A 22196-nucleotide genomic window follows, 5' to 3' on the forward strand; every position below is an offset into this window, starting at 1 on the left:
CATAATGTCTTTGAACTCTTGTTATCTCAGTTTTGAAAGCCTCCCACTTGCCAGTTGTCCCTTTAGCTGCAAACAGCCTACCCCAATCAACTTTTTAAAAAGTTCTTGTCTAATATCTAGCTCCAATTTAGAACTTTAACTTTTAGACTAGATCTTTTCCATAACTACTTTAAAACTAATAGGACTTCGGTCAATGGTCCCCAAGTGCTCTCCCACTAACACCTCGGTTACTTGCCCTGTCTTATTTTCCAAGAAGGTCAGGGTTTGCTCCTCCTGTACTGGGTATATCTATATATTGAAAAAGAAAAGAAAAATTTCCTTTAACACTCTTAACAAGTTCCTTCCCATCCAAGCCCCTAACACTATCGCACTCCCAGTCCATGTTTGGAAAGTTAAAATCCCCTAGTGTTACAACCCTATTATTCTTACAGATGTTTGAGACTTGTCTATATATTTGCTCCTCAGTTTCCCACTGACCGTTCATGGGCCTATCCCATCAAGATGATCATTCCCTTCTTATTTCTCAGTTCCACTCAGATTGCTCCACTGGACAATCCCCCAGGAATATCCTCTGTAAGCACAAGAGTGATGTTTTCCCTCATCAAAAACAACCAATCCCCATCCTTTATTGCCTCCCTTTCTGTCCTTCCTCTAGCATCTGTACCCTGGAACAGTCCTGTACCCAGTCCTGTCCTTCCCTCAGCCATGTTTCTGTAATAGCTGTGATATCCCAGACCCACGTTCCCATCCATGCCCTGAGTTCATCACCTTACCTATCAGGCCTCTTGCATTGAAATGAGTCTAGTTTAATTCTTCAGTTTTACTTCATTCTCTGTTGTGTTCTTGTGTGCCTTGTCTATTTAACTTGCTCCTTTTAACCTATGTACAACCTGCAATCCTCTCTCCTCCTTTCACTACTGTTTAGAATCCTCACCATCATCATTCTAGTGTAAAGCCTCCCGAGTAACACTTGCAAATCTCCCCGCCAGAATATTGGTACCTCTCCACTTCAGGTGCAGCCCGTAACTGTTGTAGAAGTCACTGTTGCCCCAGAAGACATCTGGGTGATCCAACAATCTCTGCTCCCTGCACCATCTCCTTAGCCACTCATTAATCCACCCTCTCCTCCTCTAACTAGCACTCGGCATTGGAAGTAATCCAGCAATAACTCTTCTTGAGGTCCCAACTTTTTAATCTCCTGCCTAACTTCCTATACTCACTCTGCAGAACTTCATCCATTTCTCTACCTATGTCATTTGTTCCCAATGTGTACAACGACCTCTGGCTGCTCACTGTCCCCTTTGAGAATTTGCTGCAACCGCTCCAAGACGTCCTTGACCCTGGCCTCGGGGAGACAACACACCATTGTGAAGCCTTGCTCATGGTTGCAAGAATCACCTGAGTGGAGAAACCCCTATTACAATTGTGCATTTCAATCTTCCTACCTTTCCTGACAGTCACCCATCTACTGTACTTGTGGTGTGACCACTTCTCTGAAGCTGCTATACATCATACTCTGTGCACCTCCAATATGCACCTCAGTTACTCTAATTGCATCTCCAGCTGATCCAAACAGTCTGATTTGACTGGCATCTGAACCCACTTCCTGCACGCATTGTCTCTAAAGACGGTAAACTGTTCCCTGATCTCTCTCATATGGCAGTCGGTGGAGTGGTATGCACCTCATATCATCTTTGCCCCTTTAACACTTGTGAATGTAGACTTGCCTAAAACACCCACACACACATCCCAGCATTTGCGCACTCTTGCTACTCACTCGGTACTGGTAGAACTTCATGCCTATCTTTTATGTTATAAGGCCTAAGTACAACCTTTTAAAAGTCTTCCCTTCCTTAACCCACAGTTTTAGCTTTTAAATCCAGCACTTAACTCCTAGAATTTGAAAACTTGCTGATCGGGATCGTGACAGGAAAGGCCACTTCCCGAGATCCACTGTCAAGTGGCAATTCTCGGCACTCGCCAGCACTTTCTGGCTCTGAATGCCGGTGTGCCGGTCCCTCAGCCTCCTGGATTCGGCCTTTCAAGAGACGATGATTCTGGGAACCTGCCTCCCCAATGTGATATCACTCCTTCCACTGCTAAAGACATTCCCTCTCTGGAACCCTGTTGAGGCCTCCCAGGGCAGCTCCCTTCTAACAATATAACACTATTTTCCCACCGCTGGATCTGCCTGCTGATAGTACAGGACATATATAGTGATGGGTATTGGGATATCTTGAGCACAATCGTGCTTAAGCAATCGTACATTAGACGGTGTCAGTCTTTGACAGTTTGGCAGAAACCCCAGGTATTAGTAAAGAGGACTTTGCAGGGTCAACAGAGCTGTGTAAGCCATCAACGTTTTTGCTGCAAGTCGATTACAGTCCATCCGCCTGGGTTCATTCCTTTCATACGATTTAGGAGCAGCACTAGTCCGTTTGGCTTTTTCACCCTATTTCTGACATTCAGCGCAATCACCATTGATTAACTAGTGTTTCAAATTTTACATTCCAAATACCCCGATAATTTACTTCTGATTCTCTTGTCCAGTAAGAATTTAGCTACCTTGTTCTTAAAAATACTTAGTGACCCTGCCTTCACTGCCTTCTGAGGCAGAGAGTTCCAAAGTTTCAAAATACTCTGAGAAGAGAAATTCTCCTCATTGTCGTCCTAAAAGGACAGCCCTTAATTATAAAGTGAGGTCCTCTAGTTCTGGATTCACCTATAAGAGGAAACATAAGTTTCATGCCCACCTTGTCAAGACCATTAAGGATATTCAATCAAATCGCCCATCCTTCTTCTCAGCTACAGTGAAAACAAGCCCAGCCTGTCCACTGTTTTCCTTAAGAGAATGTGCTTACAATGGACTTTGTGGCATTTCTTTACATCTAAAGTGGCCATTTCAGAGGGCTGGTCAGAGTCGACCACATTTTTATGGGCCTGGAGTCACATATAGGCTTGACCAGGTAAGGACAGCAGATTTCCTTCCCTGAAGGGTGTTAGTGAACCAGATGGGTTTTTAATGGCAATTAACACTTTAAGCTGTACTGCAACAGTTTGACACGAGGTGCAGCTAATTCTGGAGCACAAGTCTTCAGCATTGTTGCTGGAATGTTGATGGACATAGCTTTTTCAGTATCCGGTGTCATCAGCCATTTCTTTATATCACATGGAGTAAATTGAATTGTTTTGAAGACTGGATATCTGTGATGGTGAGGACCATGGGAGAGGCTGAAATGGATCATCCATTGGACACCTGGCTGAAGATAAATGCAAATACTTTAACCTTGAATTTTGTACTGTGTGCTGGTCTCCCCCATTGTTGATGAACGTATTTGAGAAGCTTCCCTTTCTTGTTAACTGTTTAATTGTCTACCACCAATCATGATGGGATACAGAGCTTAGATCTGACCTGTGGTTTGTGGTTGCTTAACCTGTTTTTTATTTGTTATTTCAGCAGTTTAGTGTTCAAGTAATCCTGTGTTGTAGCTTTAGCACCTCATTTTCATATGTGCCTGCTTTTGCACTTAGCTTTCCCTCCTGTACTCTTATTTAGACCAGTGTTGATCTCCCAGGCCTTTTCTGATTATCAACACTAGTTACATGGTTGCCTTTTAGACTAGCTTTTAATTCCTAATTTTTAAAAATTAAATTTGGATTTCATCATCTGCCATGAGGAGTTTTAAAGTCACTCCCCCAGAACATTATTCTGAAGCTCTGGATTTATTAGCCCAGTGACATAACTATTACTCCCTGCATTGCATTCACTGTTCTGCTACTCAAATAAGCTATGAAATATGGTTCAATATGTGTTCTTGAGTCTAAATCCACTGTCTTTCCAAGCTAACTAACCAGCAGGTGGAAATTTCAGCTCCCAATATGTGGAATTATCATACAAGTGTCAATTAAGACAGGAAATAAGAGCTTCTTGACAGTGACTCAATTGCCTGGTTCTCATGTATTTTGATAAAATGGTTCTTTCAGTGTAAACGGTTTTGTTTATTCCCTCTTGGTCTCTTTGACTTGTCTCAATCTGTGCCCAGGTAATCACAGCAGTTGTTTTAAGCCCGTATTTTTCCTTTTTGTTTTTAAATTTAAAAAATCCCAGTTCCTGAAAACTCTTAGATATAACAGTCAGGTAACAGCAGTTAAAATTTAGTCCATATTTACTATTGTTATACAATAACCATCCGGATTGGTGAAGGAGAAGGGGTTTATGGCACGGCTGAAGTGCATTTCAAGATGGCAAACGATCAAGAGTAAAGTCCACATATTATATGCATTCCATTCATCTTCTGATGAAACAAGCAAAATCAAGTATTGACTTCAGTGGCCGATAGTGATAACAACCCAACCCCCACACATGTACATGCAAAAGTAGAGGGTTCAGAGGCTGCTTATCAGCAATGAAGTATTTCACGATAATTGTACTTTTTACCAAATAGTATCTGAAGTTTATTTTTCATATAATTGTGTAAAGATAAGATCTTGACTATATTTGCATCATCTGAAGTTTGTCCAAAAATTGTTGCAGCAACTCGGTTCTGTTTCTGTTGTCCAATAAAACAGGCGTATTTCACTCTAAGGTAAGATGCTGGTGGAAGAGTGAATTTCAACTGCATTCGTTTGTACAAGTTGCCATGTTTTAAAATTTGTTTTGGCAGAATATGTTGAATTTCAGCTGATATGCACCATCTGGATAGTGATCAAGTCCTGATTTGAAAATATAGTTTTGAACTTGTGCAGCATTTTACTATTTGATGTTCACTTCTCAAATGAAAACAAAGTAAAATGATGGCAGGCAGCTTATTTATAGATGCATTAAGTAGTAAAAATATCAATACTTAGCTGAACTGTATAAAATAAGCATTTTGAATGTTGCAGGTGAGAATGTATTCCAGAACTATAGCCGTTATTGGAGGATTTTTGATTTTAGCAAGTGGTGCTGGCGAAGTTTATCGGCAGAAGCCACGGACCAGGTCATTGCAGTCTACTGGACAGGTGTTTCTTGGTATCAACCTTATTTGTGTGGTAAGTAATTGATCATCCTGACAGAAGTTTTAAAGATTAATAATGAAGAAACATGCTTCTCTGTACATTCTCAAACTATAATGAAATTGCTTTCATAGAACTATGTTCTATGCATTTCAATATTGTATCTTGTGCTGCTGGTTAGGAGCCATTGACCAGCAAAGCTACACAGTGAGAGGTTACATATTTGAGCTTGGCACTGCAACTTTGGACTGGGAATCTGGGTCCAAATTTGGAACCAGTGCTAATTGTTTATAACGTTCTTCCACCCCAAGAAGCTTATTAATAATGCAACCTGGCATTTGTGAGGGCTATTGGGGCTAAGTTATCAATTTCATTGACTGTGTTTTAAGTTATTCACTAGAACATATAATGGTTGTAATAGGTGGCAAGTTTAAGTTATACCATTTCCACTATACCTTCCCTTTAAAAGTTGTGGGATCCTAATTGTTTGGAATTTAATCTACAGGCCTACTCCCTGCAGCACAGTCAAGAGGACCGTCTGGCCTATCTGAACCACATCATAGGAGGTGAAATTACACTGCAGTTGTTATTTGTACTGTACGCTGTACTGGCCTTGTCTTTCCTCTCTGGTTATTGTGTACGGACTGCAGCCCAGATACTGTCTGTTCTTATGCCTCTTGTAGTTCTCTTTATCGATAGCAATGTGGGCTATTGGCATCATTCCTGCCGGATCGAGTTCTGGAATCAAATGAAGCTGCTTGGGCAGAACGTGGGTGTTTTTGGTGCTGCTATAATTTTGGCAACAGATTGTTAGTACATTTTAAACGTGGGGTTCTTTAATGCATGGCACAAATGAAACAACTGACTTGTACCGCTATTTATTTGACTTTTTTAAATGTATAGGTTCTTAAATATATTTTCAATATAGATCATTATCTTGGACAATTCAATAGAAACAAAACTTGTATGAACAGTTGCTTGGATGTTGGTGAATCTGAGGGCCGACTTTGTGAATGTATGCTCCTAGTGCAACGCTCACTCTCTAGGACCACGTGCAAAGAAATCAAGAGCTGCTTTTGGAAGGTCAGCTTTCATGCCAGGAATATATATTTAGAAACGTAACCCACTTTCTGTTTATTGTTGTCCTTTTTCACTGAAGTCCGATTTGAATAAATTATTAGTTCTGTGTGCTGTATCATGAATGATATAAAAGACCCAGAATTTGTTACAGTGTGATGTCCTATGATTTATGCATCTTGTGTATTCATTTATTCTCTGAGCAAAGTATTTTGAAAGTTTCCGTTATCACCTATAAATTGACTTCCTTCCGGTTTTAAAATCCCAACGTTTTTTTCCATTTCTTTACTCATTTGTCTGTTTTTCATGCCAGCAAGCTGCATCGGAAATGTGCAGCTGAGGTCTCAGCTGATCTAGCTGGCAGCTTCGAGAGGCTACTTTATGTTTAGTCAGTGGGTTTCTTACTGTGAGAACATTGTTCTTTTATATGACAAGTTTTATTTTCCACCTCAATGCCATTGGTACCCCCAGTTGCACAGTTTAACAAGGCAGTGCATCCATCATGTTCTTCAGTGCTGAAGTAGTTTAAGTAGAATTGAAACTGTCTGATCCAGAGTTAGATTTGTAGCTGTGTGGGCAGATCAGTGGTGAAACTGCCAGAAGATCAGCAGATCAGCTTTGCAGTGCAATTGGATACTCTTGATCAGAGAAATTTAGATTTTGGTTTTTAGATGTGGCACCTAACTAATTTTTTTTGTTATTGCTAATCTTTTAGTCCATTTGTATGACTTGTTCCCTCTCACCTCAAATTTTTAACAGTCCTTTGATTTTACAGGCAGCTAAGTTTCCTTTGACAAATCACCAGCTTTATAAAACAGTTACCTGCGAATGAATATCAGGGTTATATTTTAAAAATATAAAACTGCACATTCTAATCTAAACGGTTTCTCTGTAAGATGCATCCATGAAGTCCTTTGGCTCCATTTTTTTTTCAGTGAAACAGGAACGGGGAAAGGTTTGATAGGATCTAAAGGTATTTCTCTTGAAGTATGACAAATCATTGGGAACTTTGATTAGTTTTCAGACCAACTGTAAGCTTTTTTTTTCATTTTACCCTTTGGCACCCTCGTTCCCTACCAAGGAAAATCAGTGCTGAGATTGTATAGCTCTTCAAAAACATTTAGTGACCAAACAGATTGAAATTAAAATTGAAACAGTACTGTCTGAGTGAGAAAGGAGAGGATATTTTGTGTTCAGTTATACTACCGTTAGGTCAATAAATGTTCTTGGTTGGAATGATGAAAATATGAGTTGCAATGGTGCAATGGATTTTGTCTTAGTTTGTTCCTATTAATCTTTGCTGAGTTGTTTTTTGTTAGTCAGTCAAAAATTCTTGTATCTTTTTCTCTTGCAGTTACCCTTTTTTGAGCACTTGTTTTTTTTTATTTCTGCTTGCAGATATGTAGAAATGGAATTTGTTTTTTAAACAAATGATATTTAACAAAAAAATGCTAAAGGCCTTCTGTCCATTGTTCTATTATAGTTTTTCCTCTTTATAATCTGTTTGGGTTTGAGGAGGGGATCAAGCTATACAAGTCCCTGTTATTTGCTTTTTTTTAAAACTTGCTACCTGTGCAGGAGTAGTGGGATTGTTGAAAGACAAAAACAAAAGCAAAAGATTTCACTAGAACAAAAGTCCTGTCTGTTGAAGTAATTTTTATTGTGAGTTTGAGTGCTGGTACAACGTTGGGGCACTTATCGCACCTGTCCGTGGTAGCATCTGGGTAATTTGCTTGCCAGATAGGGGCTGTATTGCAGGCTTGTAGCTCATGTTTCTAAAATATGTGTATATGATATTTTAATATTTCAGTAGGATTTAAAATCTTTATGCTTTTTGAAATTGGTGAGATATATAAAACAAACATAATCTATAGAAAGATATATATTATGACATTTTTCATGAATGGCATGTTTCTATTAGGTGCGGGACGTGAATCTGGATAAACTGGATGCAGTTCACTTAGTGTTATTTGTCTTGTGGTTGATCTAACTTGTATAGGACTACACTTCTGTTTGATGTAGCGGGAACCAGTATTGTGCTTCAAATGCAATGATATTGTATATTTAAAGGGTTTAGATTGAGTGATATCTGACCAGAATTCATCTGGGACCCATTAATAATGAATTACTTACTGGGATATGTTATTCCTGTTTGTAATTTTTTTTCAATCTACATTTCACAATGATTGAGTCTAGCAAATGGTAGAAGGAGGGGGAAAAAAGCTCCATCCGTAGTTGTTGCATTGGACTACTGTAGTTCTTTTCTCTGCTACTACAAAAGTCAACAGATGAAATGAAATCTCAAAGTAATTCCTAATGTGTGTCAGACTGCAAACTGTCCAGAGTAACATGGTGCTAATTTGGTAACTAACCTAGATCTTAATGGCTGAGGTAGAAAATTGGACGCCTTATTAAATGGTAGCATTTTGGATTAAGACATAGTGTCAACACAAGAAACTGAGAGCTTTATTTCATGAGTATCCATTGTGTATTTGACCTGAGTGCCTTATGCTAACATTGAATGCAAAAAGTGGAAAGCACAGTTTTTCCCAGCACTAATTTTTACACTCTTGTGATGAAGAAAGGACACTGAATAATTAAATGGTCCCTGGGTAATTGTTGAAGTGAAACTATCTGAAGTGAACTTGAACTGATCTGTTTAAAGTTCTTTAAATATTCACTAACCAATCTTAAGCATATTTCATAATAGTTTTTGAGAAGTGGTTGTATTTTCAATTTGATATTTATTTAGGAAGGCCCAGATTGTCAACCAGCTGTCCCATGGACTAAATAGAATAAATATCTATTAAAGAACTTGTAACTTTAAATTGTTTAAATACAACTTTCTTCCTTTAGATTGAAATGGTGGCACTTTTTGTAGTGATCACATTCATACTTTACAGTGTAGTGCAGCATTCTTTCAAAAATGGGGACACCAGTATATTTGGGAGCTTTTTAACGTTCAATTCTGTGCTACTTGACACACGCACGTTCCCTTTACATGAGTAATTTTATCTACAGTTGCGCTTTTTAAACAAAGTTGACTTTGAAATCGAAAATGTTAGTGCCTATCACAAATGTCTTTTGTTTTAGGTAATAGGTTCTCGGACCACCCTTCAGTATGAAATAATTTTGTTAAATTGAAAGGACGTTAGTTGAAATATGTTCTTCTCCTTCTCATTCACATTCCCTCCATGAAGATCAGACATTTTGCAAATCCTCAATATGTGTTTCTTCGATTAATAATTTTATAATGCTCCAAAAGTGAGTAAGCAGAAGTAACAGGGCAGAATACACATACCAAACAGGTTGAAAAGCTTATTTTAAATTGAATGGCATTCAAAGAGTAGAATATACATCATGCAGAAAGTACTGTTTCTAAGGTTTTCCTGTATGAAATTAGTAACTATTCTAGTACATTCATGTATCCAATTTTTCAATACAATGACTTACGTGGCAGTGAATTGAGTAAATATGCGTCAAAGACCAAAACAATTTAAAGCTTTAAAAGTAAATTAGAATATAGCAAAATCTTCTGGTTTCGCCTTGTCAAATTTGATAAGGTGCATTCCACTAATGGCAAATACTTCAGTCCATACGTGAAGCTTTAGTATGTACTGAAAGGGGAAGCTTGAAGCCAATTTAAAATGTTTTATTATTATTGCATATTTTAACTGTCCTGTTGCAGATTTAAATCTTTGTATTTAGCCACATCTGTTCCATTTGTAGGTATTCCTCGGGAAGATTGGTTTTATTCAATTGTAGTGTGTCAGTAGTTATACAGAATTCCCTTTAGATGGATATTTTAGAACGTATTTCTCTCTCCACACTTCTCAGAAAATGTATGAAGTTAAAATGTATTTTTTCTTTTCATTCTGACCACTTTCTTAACATTTTCTACTACTAGGAGGGAAGGGTTGTTCCAGTGTTCTTCTGGCGATGGGGCGTGACCCACGTTGATGCAATTTCCAATTCCCACCTGCTTTCCTTCCTAACAGTTAATACTGTAAAGTAAAGGGGGTTAGCGTGAGGTTGGTTATAAAGCGAATGCAACACTTATTACTAGCTTGTTGATTTCATTTAAAGATAGATCCACAACTTTAAATTAAAAAAGTCAGTTCTGTAACTATGGTGTTCTACTGACAAGTTTAAGAATCTGTCTTGGTTTGATTTCACAAACTGGGTGGTTCTATCTAAATTATGTTGGCATATAAGGCAGACCCAATCTCACATAAATTTTGTCCGTAATAGTTGTGAAAACAATAGATATGTCAAAAACAATGACTAAGAACAAGTAAGGCTTGTTTTTATTTCCTATCCACTGACTATAAATGAGCGCGCTTTCTTTTTTGATGAATCTAATCTTTGATTAACATTTGCCAATTGGAATTTGAGCCAGTAAATGTAAAGTCTTTTGTGTACATATGCATACACTGTTTGCACAACCTTGATGATCACCAATGCTGACATCGTAGTATTTTGTAATTACAGTGAATGTACTTCTCTGTGATGCCTGCCCAATCCCTAATCAATTGCAAAGGGTCTTCACAACTTCATTAACAATATTTGTGATTGTACATTCAGTAAGGGGACATTTTCTTGTAAGTAACTTTACATAATATGTTATATGTAGAAAAATGTTTAGATTTCCACCACAGGATCTAATGCTTCTAATGTAAAACCAATCAATATTCCCCATTTGTTAACTTATCCTCTGAAAGGAGTACAGGATCACAAAACATAACATTTCATCTTACAAATTTTAAAGTTCAGTCTTGGACTGATGTAAAAGTCTTGTGTGCAGACCCAAAATTAAAGAAACTGTAATTGAGGAACTGTACGTTCCTCTGGTAAGTGGTTTATTGGTCAGTGGTGCCAAATAAAACAAAATTAGGATTATATTAATTTGGTACCCAAGCACACTGAACCTGATTAATCTAAGAAGCTACTTTGTAATATTATTGAGTTTGTTGATTTTGAAGTGTTAGTTGAATTAGTTGGAGAAATGTGGCCAGAACAACAGTAGGAACCTCCTTTAGAATGATCTGGACTAAAAATTATTAAATTGCTTGCCAAGGATCAGAGCAATGGGAAACTTTAGACACCTGGTTCTAATGAAACTCCGGAATGTGACCTATTTGTGGGCTTTTGCTTGCATGATTTTAGTACGTAGTAGCTACTCCTATCGTACCACCTATGGCTTATCTTAAACCTAAAGACCTTGCTTAAGGGAGATCTCTGATCCACAGTGAGATTGAATTTTCTATCCATTGACAAAATTTAGTCCCATGTGACTTCAGAAAACCTCACCACTGAAACTTGCATGTCTGGGAAGTGTAAAATTTATGGACATTCCCTGTTGTATACTTGAAATATTTTACAACTTAATGTCTAACTGGATTATTTTTGTGTAGCCAGCTCAGAATTTTTCAAATATGAAGTGCACTGTTAGCAATGTATGACTGAAAATATGTTTACACTTGAAAAAGCATAATGTACTCATTTTCTGTAACTAAGTTGATACTTTTATTAAAGCTCAGAACACTTTTTTGAATTCAGTACCAATGTGTGTGCTCCGAACTTTTTTGAGTTCATATTAAAATTTCCAAATATTTAGTCTAGAACCTTAGCAAATGTTCTCCATATGTTAGATGAAAAACTTAAACCAAAACAAAACTTCCAGTTATAAATCTAGTAAAGTTTTAAAACTAGTTTTTCATTTCTCAATTTTTCAGGAATGTTTTCACTATACTGCTTTCTCATGGGAAATGATTTTACTTTAAATTTGTGACTGTTCCTGTTAAGGCTACAATATGCATCGGTGTGTCAGCTCCAAGTAAACTCCGATGTTCTTTGTGGATTTAGCAAATTATGTAAGAAAAGTGCTACTGTTAATTATTCATTGTCCAAATGAGTGCATGTCTGTTAGCAAACCTTTTGCATTTCTTCCAATTTACAATGTATCCATTTAGATGTTTTCTTTCCTAGTTAATCTTTTGATAGGATTTTCCTACTGTAAATATATTACAAAAAAGTGTTTTTTTTTCACTTTTGGGACATGTTTAAACCTGTTCAATAATTTTCCACCTGATACTTGCCTTACTCTGACAACTCCCCAACTTTCACTTCACGTGAAGTTTCACGGTTAACCTCAGTTTTGCCTTGTACTGTCTGATCTTGAGGTTAAGTAACAGCATGCCGTTTGATTTATTTATTGTCAAGTGTATTAAGTATAGTGAAAAGTTTGACCTGTGAACTTCTCGACCGGGTAACTTGTGAAAACTTAATTTGGACATTAAAAGAAGTGGCAGCCGTGTTTGAACAGTGTTTTCTACTAATGGGAGGGAATGTGGTTGTTCAGCAAGACGGAATATAATAAGATTCATATTTTGATTCGTGTTTTGGCTGAGCAGGTTCAGAGATGCATGAATGAGAAGATGAAGCAGTAATTTATCTGGGTAATGCTTCAAATATCTTAAATGTGATTTTTAAATCTTGCATATGGTTCATAATTTTGATTTGGAAAAAAGGATAATGACTAAGACATTGACAACATCCAGGTTTAGCCTGATAAGTGGCAAGTAACAATTGTATCGCACAAGTTCTAGACAATGTCCAGCTCCAACAAGACATAATTTACCCATCATCCTTTGACACTGAATGACATTATGGTCACTGAATCTCGATTATCGACATCCTTGGTGTTTAATTACTGATCAGAAACTCAACTGGACTAGCTGTGTAAATACTGTGGCTACAAGAGCACGTCACAGTCTGGGAATCCTGACTGTCCACGAACTATAAAGCATAAGTCAGGAACATGATTGAAACACTCCCACTTGCCTGGATGAGTGCAGTTCCAACATCAAAGCAGCCTGATTCACTGACGCAACAGCCAAATATTGATTTTTTTTTTTTTTAAAAGCTACCACCTATTGTGGATTAAAGATCAACTTAATGGGTGTGTACGCATCAAAGTTTGGTTCGTAAATGTGTAAGAGTATTCAAAATTACCCCACAAATGAACTAAGTTACCCACAATAAGTTTTTTTTTGTTTCTTTTTATTGGTAAAGTACATGTTATTTCAAAAGCAGAGCAAGTGTTAAAGTTAGCCAAATTAATTTAAGATCCGATTATACCAGATACATTTTAAGTAAACTGTTCAAAGCAAGATATGTACACTTAGTACTCGGAACAATACCAGATATTCACTATACGTTGAGGTACTTGCTCAATTAATTCTGGTTAGGAAAGGAGCATTCAGTATTTTTAATATGGGCAAGAAAATCAGCACCTTTAGATATAATGAATGGCATTACAATATCAAACCCATATTATAGATTTGTAGAAGTAGCAAACTGTAATGGTTAGATACATAGATCTGATTTTGTAGCTATTACTATGTTGCTGGTGTTTAGGAAATGAGGTCCTACAGGCTGTTCATCCACTGCATCTAAGACAATCAAACACTGGTTCCACTTACTTGCATTGCCAACAGAAGTTACTGGATAGCGGGAACCCTTGGCAGCGGAACCCATAGCTATTTCTTCATTGCCTAACTCTGTGACCAGTTACAGCTCTACATGGGTAAGACCAACTAAATCGGCATGGTACAGGATGGGGACCACGTGGCTAAATTCATTAAACCATCAGGTAATTTTTACATTACTCTTATAAACTATGAGTACAATCTTCTTGAAGTCTGGGGAAAAACTGGCTCCTTGAAGATCCATGCATGAATTAGAAATGATTTTGTCCAATTTAACTATAAATTTTAATGTTGACTTTTATATTTCTGAGAGCCAAAAAAAGTCAAAGTTATTAAATTTTCCTGAAAAGGGAACATCAATATAATATGAACATTTTCATACTGAGAGGAGCATATTGATTGTTTGGTAGAACCATGCCATTGGAGAATGCAAAGAAAATTGGATGATGACTGACAGTTAACTGCCAGGCTTTGTTTAAACTTAAACCAGGTAGCTTTAGTCTGAGTCGTCAAGGCATTGCCCAGAGGAATGAATCAGAATGGCTGTCATCTGCTTTGTTCAGTTGAAATGGCATAATGTTTGTACATGTCATTTTTATTTAGACCATCTTGCCCAGTCACAGTTCCCAACACTAAATGTGATAATATCTTCAGAGTTTTGCAAACATGGGCTGAATAGGCAAGGTCAGTATTTTGCCTATTGTGAGCAACCAAAGGGACATGCTATTTTATATGATCAGACAGGTTTTTTTTCAGATGTATGGCCTGCAAACCTAGCATCCCACCAGCTGTGAAATTCATATACCACTTTACTCATTTGTATGATAGGCAGAACATCATCTGGACATGATGGCAGCATCTGTTAGTGGTGATCACCACCCCCCTGTGTTTCTATTGCACACAACCAGCATGACATATTATCAGGCAAATGGCTTTGATGTGCCCTATTTCACCTTTTGTGAATGCATGGTGAGCAAATGGCTTGGGCCTTAAGGCTGCTGGGAAGGTCAATCTTGCACTGTGTGGAATGGCAGGAGACCCGAAGCGTACATTTCCCAGTAAAGATAGCTGAGAAAATGGCTACCTTGATCATATTTTTTCATTGTATACTGAACATTGTACAAGCTCACAAATGGGACTAGGCTGCCACTTTGGACTTGATTATCCTGAAGGTTAAGGTATCTTGCAAACTTGAGTAACAGGCAAAACTAGCTGTCGAACACTGCTGCTATGAAGTAGCAGTCCATATTTGCAAAACTCCTAAACTGTGTCCAACATCAGATGTGATTCTGTGATTTGTCAGCATTTGCTAAACAATACCGAATGAGCTATGAATTATATTGTCAGCCAATTTAAGATTCAGTCTGGCTCACAGTATAACACACTTGCATGCACTGGAAGCTGTATACATTAATATGCAGGAGGCTATTCCTTGCAGACAGAAAGATAAGTACACCTACTACACCTGTTTAAACTGAACAAAATAGGCAACAGCCATCTGGTTGATTCTTTAGGGTGATCAGAGTCAACCTGCCTATTTAAATGTAAATAAAACTTGCAAGCTGTTACTCATTATGTAACTGATGCATTCTCCTTGGCAATATCTATACCAATTCACTTGCCAACCATCAGCACACCCTTCTAATACAGTACAAAAATGTTGTTCCCCTTGAATTGTCATGAAGAGTGCGTGACAAAAAGCTTCAACAAAATATGTCCTTTTCTCAGCAATACCATGGTTCTGTACTACACGCTGATTATGTGTGTTGACTTTTGTTACATGGTATATGTATTTTAAAGGATAAATTAGACTGAAAGACATTTATCTCATCTGGCCTTCTCATTACACAACATTTAAATATTGCTTCACAAAATAAATTTGTTACTGAGCTAAATAAACAAAACAGACATTGAGATAAAACATATGCAGTTTTTGATCAGAATAGCACATGCTTATTTCACAAGATGTACATTTTAGGGGTGATCTGAAATAAATGTGTACAAGCTGCATTGCTCTGGTGGATCAGGTATTTAATGTTTTTTTTTTACATTTAGCATAAGATTCTAATGCCTGTCAATATTTAAGTGAAGTTATCTTTCACCTCTGTAAATGTTTTTTAAGACTGGTTCATTTTACAACTTATGACCTTTTTTATGTTGACTTTAGTATCTGGTGATCCAGGATAGCATTGGCTGTGTTCTAGATTTCGAGAGGTGCATTTATCAGTAAACGTACTGGTCAAAAATCTCAAATAATTGCAGCTACTAGAATTGACTTAGAATAACATTATTGTTAAATCTTGACTCTTCCAAAGTAAAACACAATGGTGATTCTTCCAAGTGCAAAAAATAGACTTCAAATGAGACTACAGAAACTGTCCAGCAGCTTCAATGCATCCAGTTCCTTCACCATCTAATAACATCATCTATAAACAGTGGCTTACAAGAATACCCTCCTTTTAATTATAAAGCAACTGGGAAATTGGAATACAGACTCTAAGCGTGCTGCAGTTTCAAACTGTTTTTATAAATAAATATTAGTGAGATGCACCTCGGAGAAAACACTGGGCTTTTAGACAGAAAATCCTAATGGCATCTGATGCCATGAAGCAATCTATCATCTTATTGAAGTAACATCTCTTTACAAAAAAAAAATCAACCAGGTAGGAATATACTGGTTAGCGCTATGTCAGACTCCTTGGAGTATAAGTGGACTGAGTCATCATAAAATGTAATTGTGCATTCAATTGAGCACACAGCCTTAGTAGACCTGAAATTCATTAGAAAAAAAGCCTTGCAAAATTACCCTTCTATCAGGGTAGTGAGAAATAAACAGATGCTCCTATCACTACACTGATACTACTTAATATTCAAACGTTTTTATGAGTAAATGGATTAGTAAGATGTTATTTGCCTACTCCAAGAGTTAAGATTTCCATTGAGGTAGTGTTTATGATGAATAAAATGTCTTTTGAAAATGGAGAAAATTGAAGCAAAATCATATTTGCTCTTTTTTTTTGGGCATCATCCTTGTCCACGACTAATAACAGCTGGATAAAGAGTAGAATTTGAAATCTCTCAACAGCATAGAACTGAAAAGTAATTTGTTAATTCTTTACTGTAATTTGTGATAGCACTTCAGTGACATTCAGATTGAGAGCCTTGGCATTTTTGATCCTTTGACCAAATCAAATTGTTTCATGAATACATCGGATTTAATTTGAAAGCTTTCAGGGCTAAGAAGGAATTCAATACTCAAAATACAAATGGAGGAAAGAAAAAAAAAGTACACCAGACCTAAGATGGAGTTGCATTAATTCCAGGTCTAGTTTTGTCTTTCCAGTATTGAGAAACATATCAGCCATGCTCAAATGGTGGAGCAGACTCGATTGGAGCAGAATTAATCCATTCAGCCTATCACTCATGGTCTACAAATTGGGACAGGCAATGACATGTCTGTTTGAAAGATGGATGTGTTCTTTATTATCTTGAAATGAATTTATGAATGATATATAGTATATACATACTCGTACCACTGCAGGTCCATGATAGGACATGGAACCATTACTGAAAGAAAATAGACACAATTAAATGAAAATTTCTTACCTGAACCCATTATGAATTTGAGCCCAGACTGCTCTCAGATATCTTGTATGTGAATAGCGGGCTCAATTCTCACATGTAAATGACACATTAATAGTTTTCTTCACATTCCTTTCCAGACACAAATACCTCTAATGATAATCAGCATTATGGCATTGGCTAAATTTGCATAATGCCTGAAAATGAACGTGGGGACCACAAAGCACAATTCCCCCTTGACTGGTGGGTGTATGGCAGGTAGCACACAAACCAGGTACTAACTGCTAATTTAAATAGGAAGGAAAGCTCTTGTCATCCAGTAATTGTTTTTTGAGCCACTTTGGTGACACATTTGTAGGCTGACTGCTGCAGAATGAAGGTATTATGGTTATTGCCAAACGTAATACAGTCAATGACCATGCGCTGTATGGGGATGGAGGGAAAGGAATCCCATTTTGTCCAGTATGACAGTGATGCATGACACATTGAAAGCGATATATGTATGTGTATACCTCTGGATCGTTTGTTCAAGGCTCTGGATTACAAGTCAGATAATTAACCAACCACAATGCTCCCGTTCCAGGGATGTATGTGCTGCTACCAATGTGATTTGCATTTGTCATTTCTATCATTGAAGAAAGCCACACTTGAAACTGCATTATACAGATAGAAACAGAAGTTGTAGGAAAAGTTCAGCAGGTCTGGCAGCATCTGTGAAGAAAAAGTCAGAGGTCACCAGACTTGAAAAGTTAACTCCGATTTTTCTTGCCACAGATGCTGCCAGACCTGCTGAGCTTTTCCAGCAACTTTGTTTTTGTTCCTGATTTACAGCATCCGCAGTTCTTTTGTTTTTTTTTTATTATACAGGTAGGCTATTCCCTCAAGGTTGTTAAGCTACCATTTTTTTCCTTTTTTCTTAGATTGTGTACAAGGAATACAGAATCACAGGAACATTGGCTTCAAGGAGCTTTACAGAATTCAATTTAAAGTTAACTCCCTCTAGAAGGTTACTACATTGTAGATCTAGCCTTTTAAACCTCATTCAAGGCAATTGTTCTCATTAGACTGGCTCCATTTTCCTCAGTTCAGGTATGATTAGCAACCTGTTTTGACCAATAGACTGCACTTTGTGTCTAATCTTCCTCTGAATCAGTAGAAATCATACTCATCGCTTAATGGTCAGTTGTTCTCCTCCTGGACATTTTTGAAAGAGGATTGATTGCACAGCTTTTTTGATGAGCCTGTGAGCAAGCTGCCTGTGTGCATCTCTCCTCAGTTTTAATAAAAACAAACTTAACAATCATCGCTATCATTTACTACAAATATTTTGTCGAAGACAGAAATATACTTGATTTTAAAATTGTAACTGTTTTTGAAGCTCTCCTTTAATTTTGATTTTACTAGCCTTATGCTAATAAAAATAGAATGCTTCACTCTTTTAGTATAACGGAATTTATAGGCAACCAATCCCACTCAACAGCTTAAAAAGGATGAGACATTCAGAGCAACTGGGTATGCCAAAGGAGGAAACTAAGGCAACTCTAATTTTACAGCAGCAATTTTTCAGATTCAGATGACAAAGAAAAACTAGGACAGAAAGTGATGAGATTTAGTTTGAATTTTCTGTAGCAGATGATGGCTGTTGATTTATAGGCTGATTTGGTTGTATAAATGAATCAAGTAAACTTTCCGCGTGGTCCACTAGTTCGTAAGAGTCACGCATGTTAGACAGGCCGTACCAAAAGACTATCCACTGTCCAGTTGTAAAGCTTCCATCGCACTGTTTGAAATACCTGCACAAGAGAAAACCAAGTACATTGGTTGTGAACAGCATTGACCACAGTAGCTAGAAAATACACATCAACTTTTAAAAAAAAACGTTAAATCAAAGCAAGAATCAAATTAATGAGCAAAGAAAATATCAATTTGATCAGGTTATGTCCATAATCACTGGAATTTAGATTAATTTGAAGTGATCATATTAGAACATACAAGATTCTAAGGGAGCTCAAGGGTAGATGCTGAGAGGATGCTTCCCCCTCATTGGTAATCTAGTGCTCAAGGGCACAGCTTCAGATTAAAAGGGTCATCTATTTAAGATGGAAATGTAGGGATTTCTTTCCTCACAGCACAGTGCAATGAAGGTTGTAATTGAATATATTTAGGCCCAGTTAGGACAGATTTTTGCACTGCGTGGAAATTGAGGCTTATGGAGGCTAGGCAGAATATGAGGTTGAGGCCAAGATCAGATCAGCTATGATCTTAACTAGTGGTTAAACAGCTCCTAGGGTCAAATGGCTTATTCCTGTTCCTACTTTTTGGAAAAGAGTGAGGGTAAATAATGAGAAAGAAGCAATTATTACAGCACTCCTTTCTGACGTGTGGTATTTGATCAGCGTTATACCTACTAAGGCAACAACTGGTATATTGTACCAATTGGAAAATAAAATCCGACACTGGGTTATGAATATTGCGATACACGTTTAATTATACTATACAATGACAGTCCTGGTCGCGAGAGAAGCTGTGAATAAATGACTTAAAAATCCAGTATTGAGACATGCAGACCAATCAAGTACCAGGTTGAATACATAATCTCACCTGAAGCTACTCAACAATAGTGCCAGTTGGATTTCCCTCAACTGGCCATAAATTGTTGACGTTGAATGTAAGATGTGGTAGGATGGTGAAATCCAACCAGACATGCTGCTTCTAGCCATCAACAATGACACTTGGTGGGAAGTACATACATGGTTAACTTTAGCAGTGCTGTTCTCAGCTGACAGCCGTGACCAAATAGTTCACTGACACCCATTGCCTGTGGTCACATGTAAAGAATGGACAATTGGACAAGGGATTTTACCAGTAAGGGGCTGTATCTCAAAATAAATGAAAGGGGAGAAAATTTCGAGGAAAAAATAGTGGATCTAGCTTTAGACTAATAAACACTGGCTCTAGATCAAGATCCTAAAAGAACATTGTTCCTTAATCTGTCATACCCCTTCTGTAATTGGCTGGAGTTAAAGCAATTTGGTTGATCAACAGTCAAGCCGGCTTGTACGTGGCATTGACTTGCCAAAATCTCATTCAGCTGGCTGATGCATACAAGCAGGCTTACCTCTATAAATTAGTTTCTATGCCATTCTGGCTATCCAGTTCTGTCTGTGCCACTCAGTCTCTGCTTCGGTTTGCTGATGTGTCTGTATGTTACGCAAGTAAACATAACAGAAGATTAAGAAAAGCAGACAGAGGCAGGAGGAACAAGAGTGGCAGAAGAAAAGGAAGACAGACATGAGCAGAAGCAGGGATGGGGTGAAAATGAGGAAACTAGCAACAAGGATGAGGCAAAACATAATAAGCAAGGGGTGGAAAAGGAGGTGGCAGAGGAGCAGGTGAATGAGAGAATTGGATGCATGATTGTTCAAAAGCACCTGCCATAGCATGTGTGTATCGTTTGGTGTGCACTGTCCTGTGTTTTGCTTGGTTCCTTCAGTTTGGTGTAGTATTTGGTATTTTCCAATTTAATAACCTTAATTTGTTTTTAAGCGACGCATTGATTGTCTGCAATATTGCCCACAGGTAGTCTGTGATGGGATTGGAGCTAAGCATTCTTACTTGAGCTAAAGAACAGCAGCCAGACAGCACAGAACAGTAGGAGGTCAAGAGATAGTGCACAGCAGGAGAGATGTCAGCAGTATGCAGACTGAGCTGTACAGCACAGTGGAAGTGAGTGTGTAGTACAGGAACAGTAGGCACTGACTTTTAAAATCAACTGTTTGGGCCGTGAGGAAAAGTAGAGACCTACATAAGGAAGGTGCCGGACTTCAAAGAATTGTGATAGTAACTTTTCTGAGAAATTTTGTCCCCAGGTCTAATTTCTAGTCAGGAGGCAATATTTGGGATGTGTTTTTAAATGTTCCAAAGCTGTATTATGTATTGACGTGAAAAGACACGTTTGCTAAATAATCGAGTGCTCAAAGAATTATGCTAACAATCAATTTAAGATTGTCAGTTGGGCACACAGTGTGGCACTTGGAAGCTACATCTATGAATACACAAGGTAAACGGAAAGGACACTGCCCTTTTCAAACTCAGCAAAATAGATGAAAGGCATTCTCTGGTTAATTTCTCAGGGCAATGCTTTAGACAATCAGGGTCAGCCTGCCTAGTTTAAAATCTAAACAAAGTTCAGCAGGTGACTGTTACTCATCATGAACTGGTGTATTCTCCACAGTAGTACATCTACTGCTCAAAGTCCACTTGACCCCAAAAAGCAGACTCTTCCCATACAGTATAAATGGTGTTTTTCCTTTAATTTATTATTTCTTGCAAGTTGTCCTGATGAATGAAAACTTTCACAAAAATGTGTCTTTTTTCAGCAATTGTAAGTTCTGTACCACTAAACAACTTTATTACTGTGAATTGTAAGATTATCTTTGCTTACTGCAAGCCAAGTCTTACTGTGTGAAAGCTGAATTCTGAGAATTACAATCTGTTAGTGTCAAACAAAAGTATTGACACTGGTGCATTACTTAGTGTGATATTTGTACACTGTCACTGGCATACAGTGGAAGTCATTAGTTGATTAAGCCGCTTTGCTTCCAAACTTGTTACTGTTCTAATTCAAGCCTCAGAATTTTGGAGAGGGACGTGCCTCAAATAAATAGAAACACCAATTGAAATGTTTCAAAAACTTCCAAAGAGAAACTTCTTAAATGGCTGTTTGCTGACATTTCCATAAGAACTATCTTTATATCATTATAATGGTTTGTTGCTTTCCACATTGTACAATTATCTTAGCAAAGGTCTTAGATACACCATTTGATTGACAACTCAAAGAGGTTATTGAAGTATTGATGTGGGGTTAGGAATACAAGTCTAGTTCCTTTTATTAGGGATTAATTATTTGAGGGTATTTAAATGTTTTTAACAGATTTTCATGAGAGGGAGTATTTTTAAAATATATTGAAGGTTATGTTAGATACTTCAGCCTTTCATTTTACCATGCCTCCTGAGGTCTGCCCATGGTGGATATTGAGTAAGTTGGCCTGG

General features: G+C 37.6%; 2 protein-coding genes across 2 annotated transcripts in view; one reads left to right on the forward strand and one right to left on the reverse strand.

Annotated features, from left to right (window-relative positions):
- tmem101 (transmembrane protein 101) overlaps positions 1-11630 on the forward strand; it is a 16972-nt gene extending 5342 nt beyond the window's left edge. The window contains exons 2-4 of the mRNA XM_048614410.1: positions 4535-4586; positions 4885-5031; positions 5501-11630. Of these exons, the coding sequence (XP_048470367.1) occupies positions 4535-4586; positions 4885-5031; positions 5501-5809 (508 nt within the window). The 3' untranslated portion in view covers positions 5810-11630. The remainder of the gene's footprint in view (positions 1-4534; positions 4587-4884; positions 5032-5500) is intronic.
- A 1514-nt stretch (positions 11631-13144) lies between these two features.
- The window catches only part of nags (N-acetylglutamate synthase), an 80368-nt gene continuing 71316 nt past the window's right edge, over positions 13145-22196 (reverse strand). The window contains exon 8 of the mRNA XM_048614411.1: positions 13145-18937. Within this exon, the coding sequence (XP_048470368.1) occupies positions 18754-18937 (184 nt within the window). The 3' untranslated portion in view covers positions 13145-18753. The remainder of the gene's footprint in view (positions 18938-22196) is intronic.

The sequence above is a fragment of the Rhincodon typus genome, chromosome 30, assembly GCF_021869965.1.
Source record: "Rhincodon typus isolate 14 chromosome 30, sRhiTyp1.1, whole genome shotgun sequence".
NCBI classification, from domain to species: domain Eukaryota; kingdom Metazoa; phylum Chordata; class Chondrichthyes; order Orectolobiformes; family Rhincodontidae; genus Rhincodon; species Rhincodon typus.